Source organism: Rana temporaria, chromosome 10 (assembly GCF_905171775.1).
Source record: "Rana temporaria chromosome 10, aRanTem1.1, whole genome shotgun sequence".
Lineage (NCBI taxonomy): Eukaryota > Metazoa > Chordata > Amphibia > Anura > Ranidae > Rana > Rana temporaria.
In genome coordinates this window covers 118,191,315-118,208,562 of record NC_053498.1, presented here as the reverse complement: position 1 = coordinate 118,208,562, position 17,248 = coordinate 118,191,315, and the positions used below count along the sequence as shown (strand labels likewise).

The window sequence follows — 17,248 nt, the reverse complement described above, 5'->3', positions numbered from 1 at the left end:
GATTTATTACTCAGATACAAAAGACTATGGATTAAGGAAAACCAGCACATTTCCAACGGCTGTTTCACATGAATTCAAAGGCTTTGCCAATGATATATAATCGGGGGGTGTATCCAATTTGGCGCTCATTCAGCTCTTTATAATCTGAAGGTTAAGGCACCTGTACTATAATAACAAATACATACCATCAATTCCTCCACTCCATCACATTGGGGCAATCAGTCCCAAATATGTACATACTAAAGAAATCTTATTGTAACTCATTACCCTTTTCTAAAGTCCTTCTTATACATTATACACCTTATTAAAGGCGGGGGTTTAGAAAAGGAAGGTGACAAGTGAAGTTCCTCTTTAAAACGGATCATCAGTAATTTTTTCATCTTTCCATCTATTAAATCTTCTGCTCTTGTTGTTTTAACTTTGGATAGTAAAACATTTTTTTTCTGCCAGTAAATACCTTATACAGTCCACTTCCTATTTCTTGTCTGGTCATTAGTCTAGGCTTATGACTAGGGATAAGCTTCGTGTTCGAGTCGAACTCACGTTCGGCTCGAACATCGTATGTTTGACCGTTCGGCGAAATACGAACGTTACGGGCCGTTCGCACCAAATTCGAGTGGCGTGTCACGGCCCATAATTCCCTGCGGCATCACAGTGCATTGCTGGCTGATGATTGGCCAAGCATGTACTATGACCCGCATGCTTGACCAATCACAGCTTGCAAAAAACGGAGAGACATAATTGGCCAAAGCCAGGATGGCTTTGGCCAATTATGGCTCAGGGGGTTTAGTACACGCCCCACACTATAAAAGGCCGCCTGCAGGTCGGCCTTGTGTAGTGTGTTGCGGCGGTGGTTAGAGACAGAGAGAGAGAGAGAGTGTCATTTTTTCTAGGTAGATAGAGCAGGCAGGCTAGTCCAGGGGTCTCCAAACTACGGCCCGCGGGCCACATCCGGCCCGCTAGGACGTTTTGTCCGGCCCGCAGCTTCAGTGATCAGACTCACTGCAGGGACGGCTTGCTTTGCCTTCTGACATGCATTGAGGGATTTCAGCGCAGACCTGCTGCACTTCCCAGCTCCTCCACCAGAGTTAGTTAATTTTAGCTGTAACAGCTTGTCTGTGTAAAAGGGGCGGGAGCCGGGAAGTACAGCGTGTCTGCTCTAATGCTGGCTCTTCAGAAGCAGGCAAGCAGCACAGAACACGCTGATATACGGGGAAACTTGCAGACAGACAGTGATGAGGAAAATACTGTGCTGGGGGGGCACACAAGTATAGAGGGGGGACAAAACTGTGTGTGGTGGGAGATCTGATGGGGATGTGGATGTGGTGATGGCTCTGATGGGGATGTGGTGGGGGCTCTGATGGGGATGTGGTGGGGGCTCTGATGGGGATGTAGTTATGGCTCTGATGGGGATGTAGTGATGGCTCTGATGGGGATGTAATTATGGCTCTGATGGGGATGTAGTGGTGGCTCTGATGGGGATGTAGTGATGGCTCTGATGGGGATGTAGTTATGGCTCTGATGGGGATGTAGTGATGGCTCTGATGGGGATGTAGTTGTGGCTCTGATGGGGATGTAGTGGTGGCTCTGATGGGGATGTAGTGATGGCTCTGATGGGGATGTAGTGATGGCTCTGATGGGGATGTAGTGATGGCTCTGATGGGGATGTAGTGATGGCTCTGATGGGGATGTGGTGGGGGCTCTGATAGGGATGTAGTGATGGCTCTGATGGGGATGTGGTGGGGGCTCTGATGGGGATGTGGTGGGGGCTCTGATAGGGATGTAGTGATGGCTCTGATGGGGATGTGGTGGGGGCTCTGATGGGGATGTAGTGGTGGCTCTGATGGGGATGTAGTGATGGCTCTGATGGGGATGTAGTGATGGCTCTGATGGGGATGTAGTGATGGCTCTGATGGGGATGTGGTGGGGGCTCTGATAGGGATGTAGTGATGGCTCTGATGGGGATGTGGTGATGGCTCTGATGGGGATGTGGTGGGGGCTCTGATGGGGATGTGGTGGGGGCTCTGATGGGGATGTAGTGATGGCTCTGATGGGGATGTGGTGATGGCTCTGATGGGGATGTGGTGGGGGCTCTGATGGGGATGTAGTGATGGCTCTGATGGGGATGTAGTGATGGCTCTGATGGGGATGTAGTGATGGCTCTGATGGGGATGTGGTGGGGGCTCTGGTGGGGATGTGGATGTGGTGATGGCTCTGATGGGGATGTGGTGATGGCTCTGATGGGGATGTAGTGATGGCTCTGATGGGGATGTAGATGTGGTGATGGCTCTGATGGGGATGTGGTGGGGGCTCTGATGGGGATGTAGTGATGGCTCTGATGGGGATGTAGTGATGGCTCTGATGGGGATGTAGTGATGGCTCTGATGGGGATGTAGTGATGGCTCTGGTGGGGATGTGGATGTGGTGATGGCTCTGATGGGGATGTGGATGTAGTGATGGCTCTGATGGGGATGTAGTGATGGGGATGTGGTGGGGGCTCTGATGGGGATGTAGTGATGGCTCTGATGGGGATGTAGTAATGGCTCTGGTGGGGATGTGGATGTAGTGATGGCTCTGATGGGGATGTAGTAATGGCTCTGGTGGGGATGTGGTGGGGGCTCTGGTGGGGATGTGGATGTAGTGATGGCTCTGATGGGGATGTGGTGATGGCTCTGATGGGGATGTGGTGATGGCTCTGATGGGGATGTGGTGATGGCTCTGATGGGGATGTAGTAATGGCTCTGGTGGGGATGTGGTGATGGCTCTGGTGGGGATGTGGATGTAGTGATGGCTCTGATGGGGATGTAGTAATGGCTCTGGTGGGGATGTGGTGGGGGCTCTGGTGGGGATGTGGATGTAGTGATGGCTCTGATGGGGATGTGGTGATGGCTCTGATGGGGATGTGGTGATGGCTCTGATGGGGATGTGGTGATGGCTCTGATGGGGATGTAGTAATGGCTCTGGTGGGGATGTGGTGATGGCTCTGGTGGGGATGTGGATGTAGTGATGGCTCTGATGGGGATGTAGTGATGGCTCTGATGGGGATGTGGTGATGGCTCTGATGGGGATGTGGTGATGGCTCTGATGGGGATGTAGTAATGGCTCTGGTGGGGATGTGGTGATGGCTCTGGTGGGGATGTGGATGTAGTGATGGCTCTGATGGGGATGTAGTGATGTGGATGTAGTAATGGCTCTGGTGGGGATGTGGTGGGGGCTCTGGTGGGGATGTGGATGTAGTGATGGCTCTGATGGGGATGTAGTGATGTGGATGTAGTAATGGCTCTGGTGGGGATGTGGTGGGGGCTCTGGTGGGGATGTGGATGTAGTGATGGCTCTGATGGGGATGTAGTGATGTGGATGTAGTAATGGCTCTGGTGGGGATGTGGTGGGGGCTCTGGTGGGGATGTGGATGTAGTGATGGCTCTGATGGGGATGTGGTGATGGCTCTGGTGGGGATGTAGATGTGGAGGGGGCTCTGATGGGGAACACTGATGTAAGGCCTCGTGCACACTTAATATTTGGCCCTAGTGCACGAGGCTCTGGCATTTAGGTGCGGGCAGAGGATACAGGTGCACCATCCAGCCCTGCTAATGGCAGCTTTTTTTTAAATTCTGCTCTATTCCATAGCTGAGGAGTAATTTATAAATGGCTTCTTTTTTTTTCGGCCCGCGAATATCTGTAAAATATACAATGTGGCCCTCGAAGTCAAAAGTTTGGAGACCCCTGGGCTAGTCAGTTAAAGTTACAGTGTGTAGAGGATATATATGCATACCAGGTGTTGTGTATATATATTTATACACTGTATAGTATAGCTAGATCCGCTCTTCCAAAGTTACTGACAGGCAGGTGATTGTGCTAGCTGCAGTATTCTCACATGGTGTACTGCCTGTGTCCTCTGCAGTTTGCACCTAAAGCTACGTGGTGTGTACTGCCTGTGTCCTCTGCAGTTTGCACATAAAGCTATGTGGTGTGTACTGCCTGTGTCCTCTGCAGTTTGCACCTAAAGCTATGTGGTGTGTACTGCCTGTGTCCTCTGCAGTTTGCACATAAAGCTATGTGGTGTGTACTGCCTGTGTCCTCTGCAGTTTGCACCTAAAGCTACGTGGTGTGTACTGCCTGTGTCCTCTGCAGTTTGCACCTAAAGCTACATGGTGTGTCTGTGTACTGACAGACTCTGCGTCTAGAGGCAACAGTGCTGGTCGTGGACACGGTGCATCCTCATAAGCTTGTTTTATTGATACTGCCAACGTTATTATATTTCTTTATGGAATAATCATGTTTTCCAGGTGTCTTTAATTTGGTCTTACTTTGTCATTTTCTGTGTGTCAACACTATTCCTGCCTTAGTACCGCCATTTAAAGCTGTTCTGTATGTGCAAAAAAAAAAAAAAAAGGCCAGAGAAAGTGGTTGTGGCCCCGAAATACATTTCCGTAGTAATATGGACTCCAAAGGAGTATGCAATCTCCTGCCAAGGCAGCAGCTGTGAGCAGGCAGCAGGTACAGGCACAATCAATGTACTTGTACATCGGGCCTTTCCTACGGGTTTGGGGCATACATGCACATGCCCCCTGCCTGACCTGTGAAGTTTGGAAGCAGATTTCAGCCAAAGATTTTGGCTGAATCAGCTAATCGTGTCCAATCACATACAGAGTTCTGTGTTTACAAACACACAGAACTCTGTGTACATAGGAACAGCAATCTGGCTGTTTCTTCTCCCTGAAAAGCAGGAAGAAAAAACAGTCAGATAGTAAAGTGAAAGCACCACACATTACACATTGTTGGGCACACAATTAACCCCTTGATTGCATTTAGATGTTAACCCCTTCCCAGCCAGTGTCATTAGTACAGTAACAGTGTACGGTATTACCGATCACTGTATTAGTGTCACTAACGATGTCAGTGTCAGTTAGCGACTCTCCCAGATAGTGCCTGTTGGTGCCAGATTGCCCACTACCCTATCACAGCCCCACTATCAGTCACTGATCACCATCATTACAGGATAGTGTCTCTAGCTGCATAAATTCTACTATAGATACCATAGTTATGTGAGGTTGAAAAAATACAGTAAGTATAAGTCCATCCAGTCCAGTGTGTGTGTGAGGGTGCGTTTATGTCAATAATACATTGTATACCCCTGTATGTTGTGGTCGTTAAGGTGCCCATGTAATGTTTTTTTGAAATTATCGATGCTCCCCGTTGATACCACTGCTTGTGGAAGACAATTCCGCATCCTTACCCCTCTGACAGTAAAGAACCCTCTACGCAGTTTAAGGTTAAACTGCTTTATCTTCTATTTTTTGTGAATGGCCACATGTCTTTTTAAATTCTCTTTTACTGATTTTTTTTCCCCTATGCTAGGGTCACCAGTATGGTATTTTTACATTGATATCATATCCCCTCTCTAGCGTCTCAAAAGCCTTTCCCCATAGCTGAGATCCTCCAGTCCCTTAATTAGCTTTGTTCCCCTTCTCTAGACTCTCTCCAGTTCCAGCTCATCCTTCCTGAGGACTGGTGCCCAGAACTGGACAGCATACTCCAGGTGCAGCCGGACCAGAGTCGTGTAGAGCGGGAGAATTATTGTTCTATCTCTGGAGTTAATCCCCTTTTAATGCATGCCAATATTCTGTTTGCTTTGCTTGCAGCAGCTTGGCATTGCATGCCATTGCTGAGCCTATCATCTATAAGGACCCCCAGGTCCTTTTCCATCCAAAATTCCCCCAGATGTTCTCCCCCCAGTGTGTAGATTTTATCCATATTTTTGGCATCCACATGCATTATTTTAAATTTTTCTACATTAAACCTCATTTGCCATGTATTTGTTTCCAACCCCATTATATGGTTTAGGTCTTCTTCTATGTTTTCCACATCATGCGTAGAAGTTTTTGCCCTGCCTAGCTTAGTGCAAATAATGAGATTGAGCTTTTTATCACATTCCCTAATTAGTTTATGAATAAGTTAAACAGCATTGGTCCCAGGACAGATCCTTGGGGGACCCTACTATCCACCCTGGACCATTTGGAGTACTCCCCATTTATCACCACCCTCTGAACTCGCCCTTGTAGCCAGTTTTCAATCCATGTACTCGCCCCTATGGTCCATGCCGACGGACCTTAGTTTGTATAGTATGTTTGTGGCGACTGTATCGAAATGCCTTTGCAAAATCTAGATACACCACATCTACGGGCCTTCCTTTATCTAGATAGCAGCTAACCTCCTCATAGAAGGCTAATAGATTAGTCTGGCAATAACCATTCTTCATAGTTTGTAGACGCTATAACGTTCACACAAAGCAATTACTATACACTTATCTGGATTTTTGTTTATACCAAAGGCATGTAGCAGAATACATTTTGCTTAAATTCATGAAGACATTTTTTAAAGGATATGTTTTATAAAAGAAATTAGAAAATATAGGTTTTTTTTTTCAAATTTTTTGTCTTTTGTCATTTCTATAGCAAAAAAAAAAAAACAGTGATGATCAAATACCATCAAAAGAAAGTTCTATTTATGTGAAAAAATTATAAAAAATTTAATTTGCGTACAGTGTTGCATGACCGCCCAATTGCCAGTTAAAGTAGCGCAGTGCTGAATAGCAAAAAAATGCCCTGGTCATGTAGAGGGTAAAACCTTCCGGAGGTCAAGTGGTTAATAGAATTTGTGAAATGTTCAGAAAGAAAACAAAAAACTTCAAGGGTACATTCAGATGTCTACCCTGTGTTGCATTGCATTACTGACTGCCTGGTAATGAACGTCATCCTGCACATTTAGGGGCATTGCATAAAGGCAGCACTTTCATTAAAATGGAATGGTAACAAACCACCATGCAGCACAAATCAGAAATGCAATATTTTTTCTGGTGCAGCACACCACAGAGTGTACAATACAGACAGTTTGGCCTCAGTGCCATCCCCTATCAGATGCCTGATTGATCTGCAGCTGGCTCCGCCTCTCAGCGCGCTGCTGAGAGCCTGAGCCAGCCACTCCCACCCCCTCTCCTGCTTGGCACTCGAGTGAGACAGTCACTGCTCTCTGCTACGAGCAGACCTGAGAACTGAGCGATCAGCGGTCACATGATCGCTCAGTTCTCAGGCTTAGAGCCGGTGGGAGACATCTGCAGTACCACACTGATGCTTAGTTGCTTTGCAGCCATTTAGGTGACTATGTATGTTTTTTTTATTCTTTAAAAAATACATATTCCATAGACTGCATCTGAAAATGTGCTCTTCAAACAAGTGTTAGCAATGTTACAATAACTTTTTTTTCCTCTCCTTAGGTTTGAAGAATTTCTTTAGACAAAAGAAAAAACAAGTGTGCTTTTCCGAACACGAAGGCAAAGAATGCATTGCACCTTTATTCCAGACTGTACAAGAGATTCCACAACCCATCCCAACCAAAATTACTGGCACGATCCCCAAATGGATCCAGGGTAGCCTGCTGCGAAACGGGCCAGGCAAATTTGAGTTTGGAGACTCCAAGTGAGATCATTGTTCTAGATCTGTTTATATAGCATGGCTTAGGATTTATAATGTTATACCAATGGTTTATGTTATTTATGCTTTTACTGTATATAGAGGTGATGCGCTAAATCACCGCACATCCAGCCCACTGTGACCTAAAACTTTAAGGCTAACTAAGTTCACCTTTTAAAAAAAAGTAATAAATGCAAATATTTTTGCAGGTAAAAAAACGTGCATTTAAAAAAAAAAATAGGATCCTAATGCATTGCATCCAAAATCAGCAAATCGCGGTTCAATGCATGGCTCCTGCAGACTGTCTGTGTGGCTGTCTGGACGTACCTCATAAGGGCAGGCAGTTACTGAATGGCAGGAAGATCAATCAACTACTAGAACGCTCCCCAGCGCCATCGTAGTTCATTGAGAGCTACAAGCCATCACCTGCAATGGTGATAGTTTTCTCATTCACAGAACTCTGTGAATGAATGTCGTGGCTAAAGGCAGAACCACGCACAGCTGCATTCATTTTAAATTGTGACAGCAGGTGCAGGGAAAGATCCCCTTGCCCGCTGTTACAATGGGGACTTGGGATGTGGGGCAGGACCTGATTAACATAGGGGCTATTAGAGCTGCAGCTCCAGGCACCTACCTTCATATAGGCCCACCGCCCAAAATGAACAGGCCGCAGCGGGGGCTCATAGGAGGCAATGTTATTTACATGTACACTGTATGACAGGTATGGGGTGCAGGGTGCACCCTACTTGCTCAATCAGCCTATGCTTGTCCCCCCCAACTCCCAGAAGCAGATACGTTCCCTTCTGGCTGCCTAGATTGGGTCAGAGGACCAGGTGTAAACTGGACAGGCAGTTCAATTACATCTGGCTGGATATAGAGCAGAGTCAGCTGTGTCCATGTCCATGCTGTGTTGTCATTCTCACTGTCTGGTTAGAATGCCACCACAGTATTCTTTTCCTGTAAATGGCTCATCCACCTGACTATGCTGTGTGAGGTTGCTGTGTAAATCTCAGGACTGGATGGGCAGGAATACAAATCCTCTGGCGGGTATAACAGATTCCTTATTTATATTTCATGTGTGAGTTTAGCTGGAGCTCAGCTTTAAAGCATTTGTTAACCTAAAAAAAAAACAACAACAATACAAACAGTGCTTGTGCTGTGTCATTTGGCCCCCTGTAACACCTGTAATACCTGGCTGATCCTGTCAAGTTCTCCCCTTCCCTTTGTAAACTGACCATGGTTTATCATGGCTGCTGAGCCCTGACACCGTGGTCAGTTTTCTCTGTTTTCTTCTCACCCCCCCCCCCCCCCCCCCCCCCCGCCTGTCTGCTCCTGTGACAGAGCCGTCCCTCCCATCTTGCTGCTTTAATAACTGGTAAAATCTTATAATATCCTGCTTGTTTTTTTAAAACAGGAGCTTCTGTCTCTGTGTTTTATTAATGCCTTCTTTACCGTATTTCAGAGCGGCTTCCTGCGATCATGTGACCGACCGACTCTTTCCTCCTCTCCTCCTCTTTCTGTTCGTCCCTGCTGATGTCAGTGGAGGAATCTCAGCCCCGCCCGCTGCATCTGTCAGCCGAGTAGAGGAGAGAGCCAGCCAGTCACGTCATTGTGGCGAACAGCTCTGAAATACGTTAAAGTAGGCTTTTTTTTTTTTTATAAAACACAGAGACGGGAACGCCAGTTATTATGACAGAGAGGCTTATGTAAAGTTATATGAGTAGCTTAACAACCACTTTAAGCTGGCCATACAAACAAAGAATGTGCCACTCAAATTGATCTGGTTTATTTGTTATACTTTAAGAATAATTGCTATGCACATCACCTGATAAATACACAGGTGCTGATCTGTACAGCCTCCCAAGAGGATGCAGCTTAGCATTCAATCCCAAGAGCAGGGCACTCTATATTTAAAAATGTTTTCCATCATCAATAGTAAAAGTATTCATTTTTAAAATTATGAAATGGTTGGTACTATTCACCCTATGCTATACATGTCGTCTTTCTGCCTCACTTTACAGATAGCCTCTTCCAAGAATTTATAACGCTTGTTTATTTTTTGAAAGATGTATATACCTGTAAACCACACAAAGTAAGCGTGCACAAAAAATTTAAATAACTAAATAAATGTGATGTCACCAAGATGCTTTCAAAACCAGACAAGCAAACAAATGCTCCTCATAATGTAGTAACTCAAATCACATATTTATTTAAATAGAATCACACTTATATAAATAATATAATATGCGTATATACCGTATATACTTTTTGTGCTGAAAATGCCCCCCTTGGCTTATACTCGAGTCTGTGTCCATCTTCAACTTTGTGTGCCTGATCCCGGCCATCTACAAGTGTGCAAAGTTTGTTGTCCGGGGGACCTTAGGGCTGGGAAGCACTGATTTTTCAAAGCTGGTCACCCCTTCCATAGACTCCCATGTTAAATGTCAGTCTAGTCACACAGCGCTGGAGATCAGGTACGGAGATTGGGCACAGTGAGGCATGGGCACAGTGACAGTGAGGCATGGGCACAGTGAGGCATGGGCACAGTTGGCATAGGCACAGTAAGGCACAGTGAGGCATGGACACAGTGAGGCACAGTGAGGCATGCACATGGACACAGTGAGGCAAAGTGAGGCACAATGAGGCATGCAGATGGACTCCCTAGGCTTATACCATTTTTTTATGCTAAAATTAGGTACCTCGGCTTATATTCAGGTCGGCTTATACTCGAGTATATACGGTAGGTTAAAATCACTCTGCCAGTGGATTCCTAATAATCCTGGTTAACTTTTGGTTTCCTTCCAGTACATGATGAAGTCAATGGAAGACTCCTCCCTACGTGTTTCATCATCAAAAGACGTCTTCTGTTTATTCTTGGCACATGGGATTCTGCACTTAAAAGGGAACTTTTTTTAAGTCAATGCCTACAAACATGGTAGTTGCTAATGTCTAAAAATCAGGCACTTACCAGTGCCTGTGGTCCAGTACTGAATCCCTGCAGCCGGTTCTTCTTACCAATGCGGTTCCCCCGATGCTGTCACCTTTGATAGGTGGCCAGTTGTGGCTTCTTAAGGAACACTAGATGTGGGTTTGTACACCATTTTGTGAAAGGTCCTGCAGCATCCTGGAACATATGATATGTCCCAGAAGCCTCCAGGAGGGGATCGGGCAAGGCAAGGAATGCAAACCTCGTATCCTTGGATTGCGGAAGTGGAAACAACTGCCAATAAAAATCAGTACTCATCCTCCCCCCAAAATAAAACACTGTAACTCAGTTACAGTAAGAAATGTGACCAGACTGTCACCGCCAACTCACAGTCAACTACCAAGGATCAGGAGGCAGTAAGATGGGATTCCAATTATGACATCACTGTGCAGCCAATTACAGTGAATGAATGAATCAACTTCAGGAATCGCAGCCTTCTTATAGGACTGGCAAGGGGATAAAACAGATCTAAAGTCACAATTTTAAAGACTTCAAATTGGAAGCTCTTTATTGCAGAAGAAACATGAAATGTCTCTTCTGCACTAAAATAAAACTACCTGCCTGCTCATAGTCTTCTGTAGACTGTACGCTGCACAATTGCAGCTCTGTTTTTATTTTAGCCCAGTGCCTGTGCCTGTGCCTGAACAAGCACAGAAGTGCCATCATCCCACCCCCAGCAAATGAAGATGGCTTCAGCCTGGCAACCAAAAAAAGATGCTGGCACTGGTGAAGGACACCAGACTGTTAAAGAAAGGGTAAGTATTGGAACTTAAAGCGGAACTTTACCCATAACAACTTGATAAAAAATAATGTTCTTTAGCAAGGAACATACATTCCACAGTGTGTGCTGCAAATTGCCTCTCCTGTTTCTTCTTGTTGGAGGCTGCCATTTTGCTGAAGCTTAAAGCCCAAGCGGAACCAAACCCATCGATTTACTAATTTCAAAAAAAGAGTTACATTCATGGAATGTTGGAAACATTGGTTCTCAAATTTTCCGACAACAAAATCCGTTCTTGTAAATTCCGACCCACAAAATTCCATGCATGCTCTGAATCAAGTACGAGACGGAAGCGCCTGGTCTGGTAAAACTAGCGTTCGTAATGGAGATAGCACATTCGTCATGCTGTAACGGACTGATGGACTTTGTTCTGTGTTGGAAGTCAATAAAGTGCATCTCTCTGGAAGAATCGGGTTGCTACGGGAAACTACTCACATCATCATAATAACAACAAAATACCCATTACTACTATATCACTACAACAGTGAGTTGGCGTCCTATGTGCAATCGGTTGCCATTGTTCTGTGGCACATTGTAGCCTAACAAGGTGTTTCATACATTCTGCGGCAGTTCATGTTGTGTTGGCTGATATCAGTGACAGGAGCATTAGAGTGGTAGTTTTTTTTGTTTGTCTACTTCTGCTGCAATCCAGTCTTTGGTTGAAAACCAGGTCCTGCACCACCATCCTGGTCCTCTTTAGCTGTTTGCCTGTTCTGGACAGTTTCCAATGATGCGCCAGGCCCTTCCTTTGGTTGCATTGTATGCCCGATCTTACAGCACCCCTGAGGCCTCGTACACACGATCGGTTAACCATAGGATAACGGTCTGATGGACTGCTTTCATCGGTCCAAACCGATCGTGTGTAGGCCCCATAGGTTATTTAACCTTTGGTTAAAAAAAAGCCAACTTGCTTTAAAATGTAACCGATGGAGTGCTAACCGATAGGTCAAAACCGATCGTTAGTACGCACAACCATCGGTTAAAAATCCACGCATGCTCAGAATCAAGTCGACGCATGCTTGGGAGCATTAAACTTCGTTTTTTTCAGCACGTCGTGTTTTACGTCACCGCGTTCTAACACGATCGTTTTTTTAACCGATGGTGTGTAGGCGCGACGGACCATCAGCCAGCTTCATCGGTTAACCTATGACAACGGTCCATCGGTCCCTTCTCATCGGATGCACTGATCGTGTGTACGCGGCTTTAGAGATGTGACATGAGTATCACAGGAGACCGCAGAACCAGGGAAACGTCATTCTTGTCTAGGCCAAAATAGTGACACGGGGTGGGGTGGTGTGGGGCTGGAAGAAAAATGTGAAAAAATAAATATTTTGTAATTGTAGAGAAGGATGGGTACATTTTAAACAGAACAAGCTTCCTTTTGTGAGCTAATTGAAGCTTTAGCTGAAATTCAGATTAAACAGATCACACGGCTCTTGGGATTGATTGTAATAAAATAATAAAGAACAGCATTTATGAAAACAAAATAAAAAGGGCTATTTGTGTTTTATGGTTTCTAAGAAGAATATTGATAATGCCTTAAATGTGTACTTTTTTCCCTACAGTTTTAACCACTGGTTCGATGGCATGGCCCTTATGCACAAGTTTGCAATTGTAGACGGAAATGTAACCTACACAAGCAAGTTCCTTCAAAGCAATGCGTACAAGTCCAATGAAAGCGAGAACAGGATTGTAGTGTCTGAATTTGGAACTTTGGCTACACCAGATCCCTGTAAGAGTTTGTTTCAGCGCTTCATATCAAAGTTTGAGATGCCAGGTAAGTTATGTTCTTAATATTTAGGTGACAAAATATATATACTGTATATTTATGTAGCACCGTCCTAGTTAGTCTGCTAGGCAAATTTTGGTTTTTGGCTTCTGCTGTATTCACAGGAGCAGTGATAAATTTACTTGGTTTGCCTAGAGCTTCACAGGCTGTGAGTTTGCTAACTTTCCTCCACCTATAGACAAATTTTCTAAAGCTTAGGGTGGAGCCTATTGATTTGAAGGAGGTCACACCAGAAGTCAGATCAAGATGATCCGACTTACGGGGCGACACGTCGGCAAAGAACCTTGAAGGGGAACCCCGCGAAAAATTAAAAAAAAAATTGCGTGAGGTTCCCCACAGGATGATACCAGCCCCTTTGGTCTGGTATGGATCTTAAGGGGAGTCCCCCACACCGAAAAAAAAAACAGCATCCATACCAGACCCTTATCCGAGCACGCAGCCCGGCAGGTCAGGAAGGGGGACGAGCGAGCGCCCCCCTCCTACACCGTACCAGGCCACATGCCCTCAACATGGGGGGGGGGTTGGTGCTTTGGGGCAGGGGGGCACTGTTGATGGGACAAGGGCCTCTTCCCGACAACCCTGGCCGTTACTTGTCGGGGTCTGCGGGCAGGGGGCTTATCGGAATCTTGGAGCCCCCTTTAATAAGGGGGCCCCCAGATTCTGGTCCCCCACCCTATGTGAATGAGTGAGTATGGGGTACATCGTACCCCTACCCATTCACCTGGTGGAATAAAAATGTCAATAAAAAAACACTACACAGGGTTTTTAAAGTAGTTTATTAGGCAGCTCAGGGGGTCTTCTTCTGACTTCTCCGCTCTACGGGGGTCTTCTTCTGACTTCGGGGGTCTTCTCCGCTCTCTTCTTCTGCTCTCCGCGCTCCCCGGTTCTTCTCCCGCTCTCCGGTGCCTTCTTCGGGGCTGGCCGCCGCTATCTTCTTGCAGCTCTTTTACTAGCGGCAGCCAGCCCGGTCTTCCTTGTCGCCTTCTGCCTTCTTCCCTCTTCTTTTCTTCCGATGTTGCCACAACGCTCCCTCCCGCTGTAATGCCGAGTGTGTGGTGCGTGATGATTTATATAGGCCTCTTATGACGTCACAGTCCCAGCATGCTCCGGGTGCTGACGATGTTGAGGGCATGTGGCCTGGTACGGTGTAGAAGGGGGGGGTGCTCGCTCGCCCCCCTTCCTGACCTGCCGGGCTGCGTGCTCGGATAAGGTTCTGGTATGGAGCCTGGGGAACCCCTATGCTGATTTTTTTTTCGGTGTGGGGGATTCCCCTTAAGATCCATACCAGACCGAAGGGCCTGGTATCATCCTGTGGGGGAACCTCACGCAAACATTTTTTACATTTTCGCGGGGGTTCCCCTTCAAGATTCTCCGCACACGAGTCGCCCCACAAGTCGGATCATCTTGATCCGACTTCTGGTGCGACCTCTATTCAAATCAATGGGCTCCCATAGGGAACCATTGATTTTGAATAGAGAAAGAAACGCCAGATGAGGCTTAACACAGCGTTAAGCCTCGATAAATCACGTTTGCCGGCGTCTGACGTCTTTACAGCTCTAACGATGGAGCTTCAGAACGCACTGGTCCTGTTTTTTTTTAGCCGCTTAAAAACGGCTCAGACATTTACAGCTCAAAAACGTCATGGTGGGCATGAGGCCATAGGCTAACATGGAGAGGCTTGAGAAAGGAGCGCCTGCTCCGTAAACGCGTCGCCTATTGGCTCCCCACATCACCTGGAAGTACCGTCATCCACCTGTTCCAGCGTCCATCCGGAATTTACGTCACAGCCCCAGCTCCCAATGCGACAGACACAGGAAGCGTCGCTATATGCAGCTGTGTTGCGGAGCGGGTGGCATCCACCGATGCCACCCGCTCCGCAACACAGCTGCATATAGTGACTCTCTTGGACGTTCCCTGGTGATACATGATACATGCTCTCATCTCACCTATGTTTGTGAGTACCCTTGCTGTTTTTACTCAATAAATGTAACAAAACATATTGCACTTAGAGTGGCGCCATTGTGCTTTCTCCCCAGCTAACATGGAGAGCCGTTTTTAAGCTTTTTTTTAATTAAAAATAACAAACATCTGTATACTTACCTGCCCTGTGCAGTGGACTTGCACAAAGCAGCCCGGATCCTCCTCTTCTCGGGTCCCACTTCGGTGCTTCTGGCCCCTCCCTCCTGTTAAGTGCCCCCATAGAAAGCAGCTTGCTGTGGGGGCACCCAAGCCGAGTCACAGCTCCCTGTGTCCATTCAGACACGGAGCCGCTGCCCCATACCCTTTCTCTCCTCAATGGCTGACTGACGTTGATTGACAGCAGCAGGATCCAATGGCGCTGCACTGCTGTAGATCTAGATGGCCTCAGGTAAGTATTAGGTAAGTATTAGGGGTGCCGAGGGGCATAGAATGCATTAAGATAAAAAAATAAAAAAAACATTAAAAAAGTAAAAACAATATTTTATGCAAATGAATCACATCAGTTGTTTATGATATAAATTACTTAAGCAAAATAAATGTAAAAAATATGGGGGCAGATTCACAAAGAGAGTACGCCGGCGTATCTACTGATACGCCGGCGTACTTTTAAATTTCCCACGTCGTATCTTTGTTTTGAATCCTCAAAACAAGATACAACGGCATCTGGGATAGATCCGACAGGTGCACGTCTTCGTACGCCTTCGGATCTTAGATGCAATTCTTCGGCGTCCGCTGGGTGGCGTTCCCGTCGTTTTCCGCGTCGAGTATGCAAATTAGCTATTTTCGACGATCCACGAACGTACGAGCGACCGTCGCATTCTTTTAAGTCGTCTCTAGTCGGCTTTTTTCGGCGTATAGTTAAAGCTGCTATTTGGTGGCATACGCAATGTTAAGTATGGCCGTCGTTCCCGCGTATAATTTTAAAAATTTTATTTCATTTGCGTATGTTGTCCTTGAATCGGGTGGACGTAATTTACGTCTACGTCAAAACAATGACGTCCTTGCGACGTCATTTAGCGCAATGCACGGCGGGAAATTTAGGAACGGAGCATGCACAGTTCGTTCGGCACGGGGACGCGCTTCATTTAAATGAAACACGCCCCCTACTCGCCGATTTTAATTACGCTCCCTTACGCCGCAAGAGATACACTTCGCTGCCGTAACTTACGGCGCAAATTCTTTCTGGATTCGAAGATAATAAAAGTAAGTTACATCGGCGTAGCATATCTCACATACGCTGCGCCCATGCAATTCTACGTCGATCTGCCCCTTAGTGTTTAGATCTACTTTATTCCCTTCTTGTCTACAATCTGCATGATGCCCCATGCTAAGGATTTGTTATCCCTTTAACAGTATGTCATCTACAGAATGTCATCTATCTACATTTTTATCACCCCTTTTACAGCTGGCTGTCACTGACAGCTTTGGCCCAATCAGAACAATACTCTGTATTTCCGAGGCTCTCCAGCGCCCCCTCCCCACCTTTGGCAACATGCGGTATTGCATGCCATTGAAGTCAATGCGGAACTAATTATTTTAGTTTCCATTGACTTCTATGGGGAAATTCGCTTTCATATGCAAGTGCTTTGGATTACGAGCCTTCTCCTGGAACAGATTATGCTTGTAATCCGAGGTTCCACTGTACACTAAAAAGACTACAGGTTTATATCTACTTTGGGTTATAAATATAGTATTTTTCAATCCAATCTTTAGAGTCAACAGACAATGGAAGTGTAAACTTTGTAAAATACAAAAAGGATTATTGTGTCAGCACAGAGACACACCTCATGCGTAAGGTGGATCCAGTAACGCTGCAGACGAATGAAGAGGTGACTGTATATATTTATTTATTATTGTGTACAGTATGTGTCAAACATAAGCAGTAGAGGGTTTAGAAGGACAGAATAGTTTGGAATTAACCTTTTTTTTTATTTGGGAAATTTGAAAACCCTCCCTTGCAATGGGGCTGTGCCAGCACTGAAAGGGTTACCTGCTTAAAAGCACTTTTACTTCTTGATCCGCCGCTCCCCTGACAATAGGATTGGCTTTGGCGGTAGATTGTCCCTTAGTGTCATCACATCCAAGGCAGGGCTATGGTCCTTTCATTGGTCTTAAAGGGGTTGTAAACCCTCCTGTTTTATTCATCTTAAAGTGGTTGTAAACCCTTATGCCGCGTACACACGGTCGTTTTTTGTCTTGGAAATAAAACAACGTGATCAATCAACAGTGATTAAATAAATATGTAT

The 17,248-nt window shown here is 46.0% G+C and overlaps 1 protein-coding gene across 1 annotated transcript in view; it reads left to right on the top strand.

Annotated features, from left to right (window-relative positions):
• The window catches only part of LOC120915486 (beta,beta-carotene 9',10'-oxygenase-like), a 69,995-nt gene that overhangs the window by 27,539 nt on the left and 25,208 nt on the right, over positions 1-17,248 (top strand). Inside the window, exons 2-4 of the mRNA XM_040326041.1 lie at positions 7,274-7,475; positions 12,799-13,010; positions 16,716-16,831. Coding sequence (XP_040181975.1) covers positions 7,274-7,475; positions 12,799-13,010; positions 16,716-16,831 — 530 coding nt within the window. The remainder of the gene's footprint in view (positions 1-7,273; positions 7,476-12,798; positions 13,011-16,715; positions 16,832-17,248) is intronic.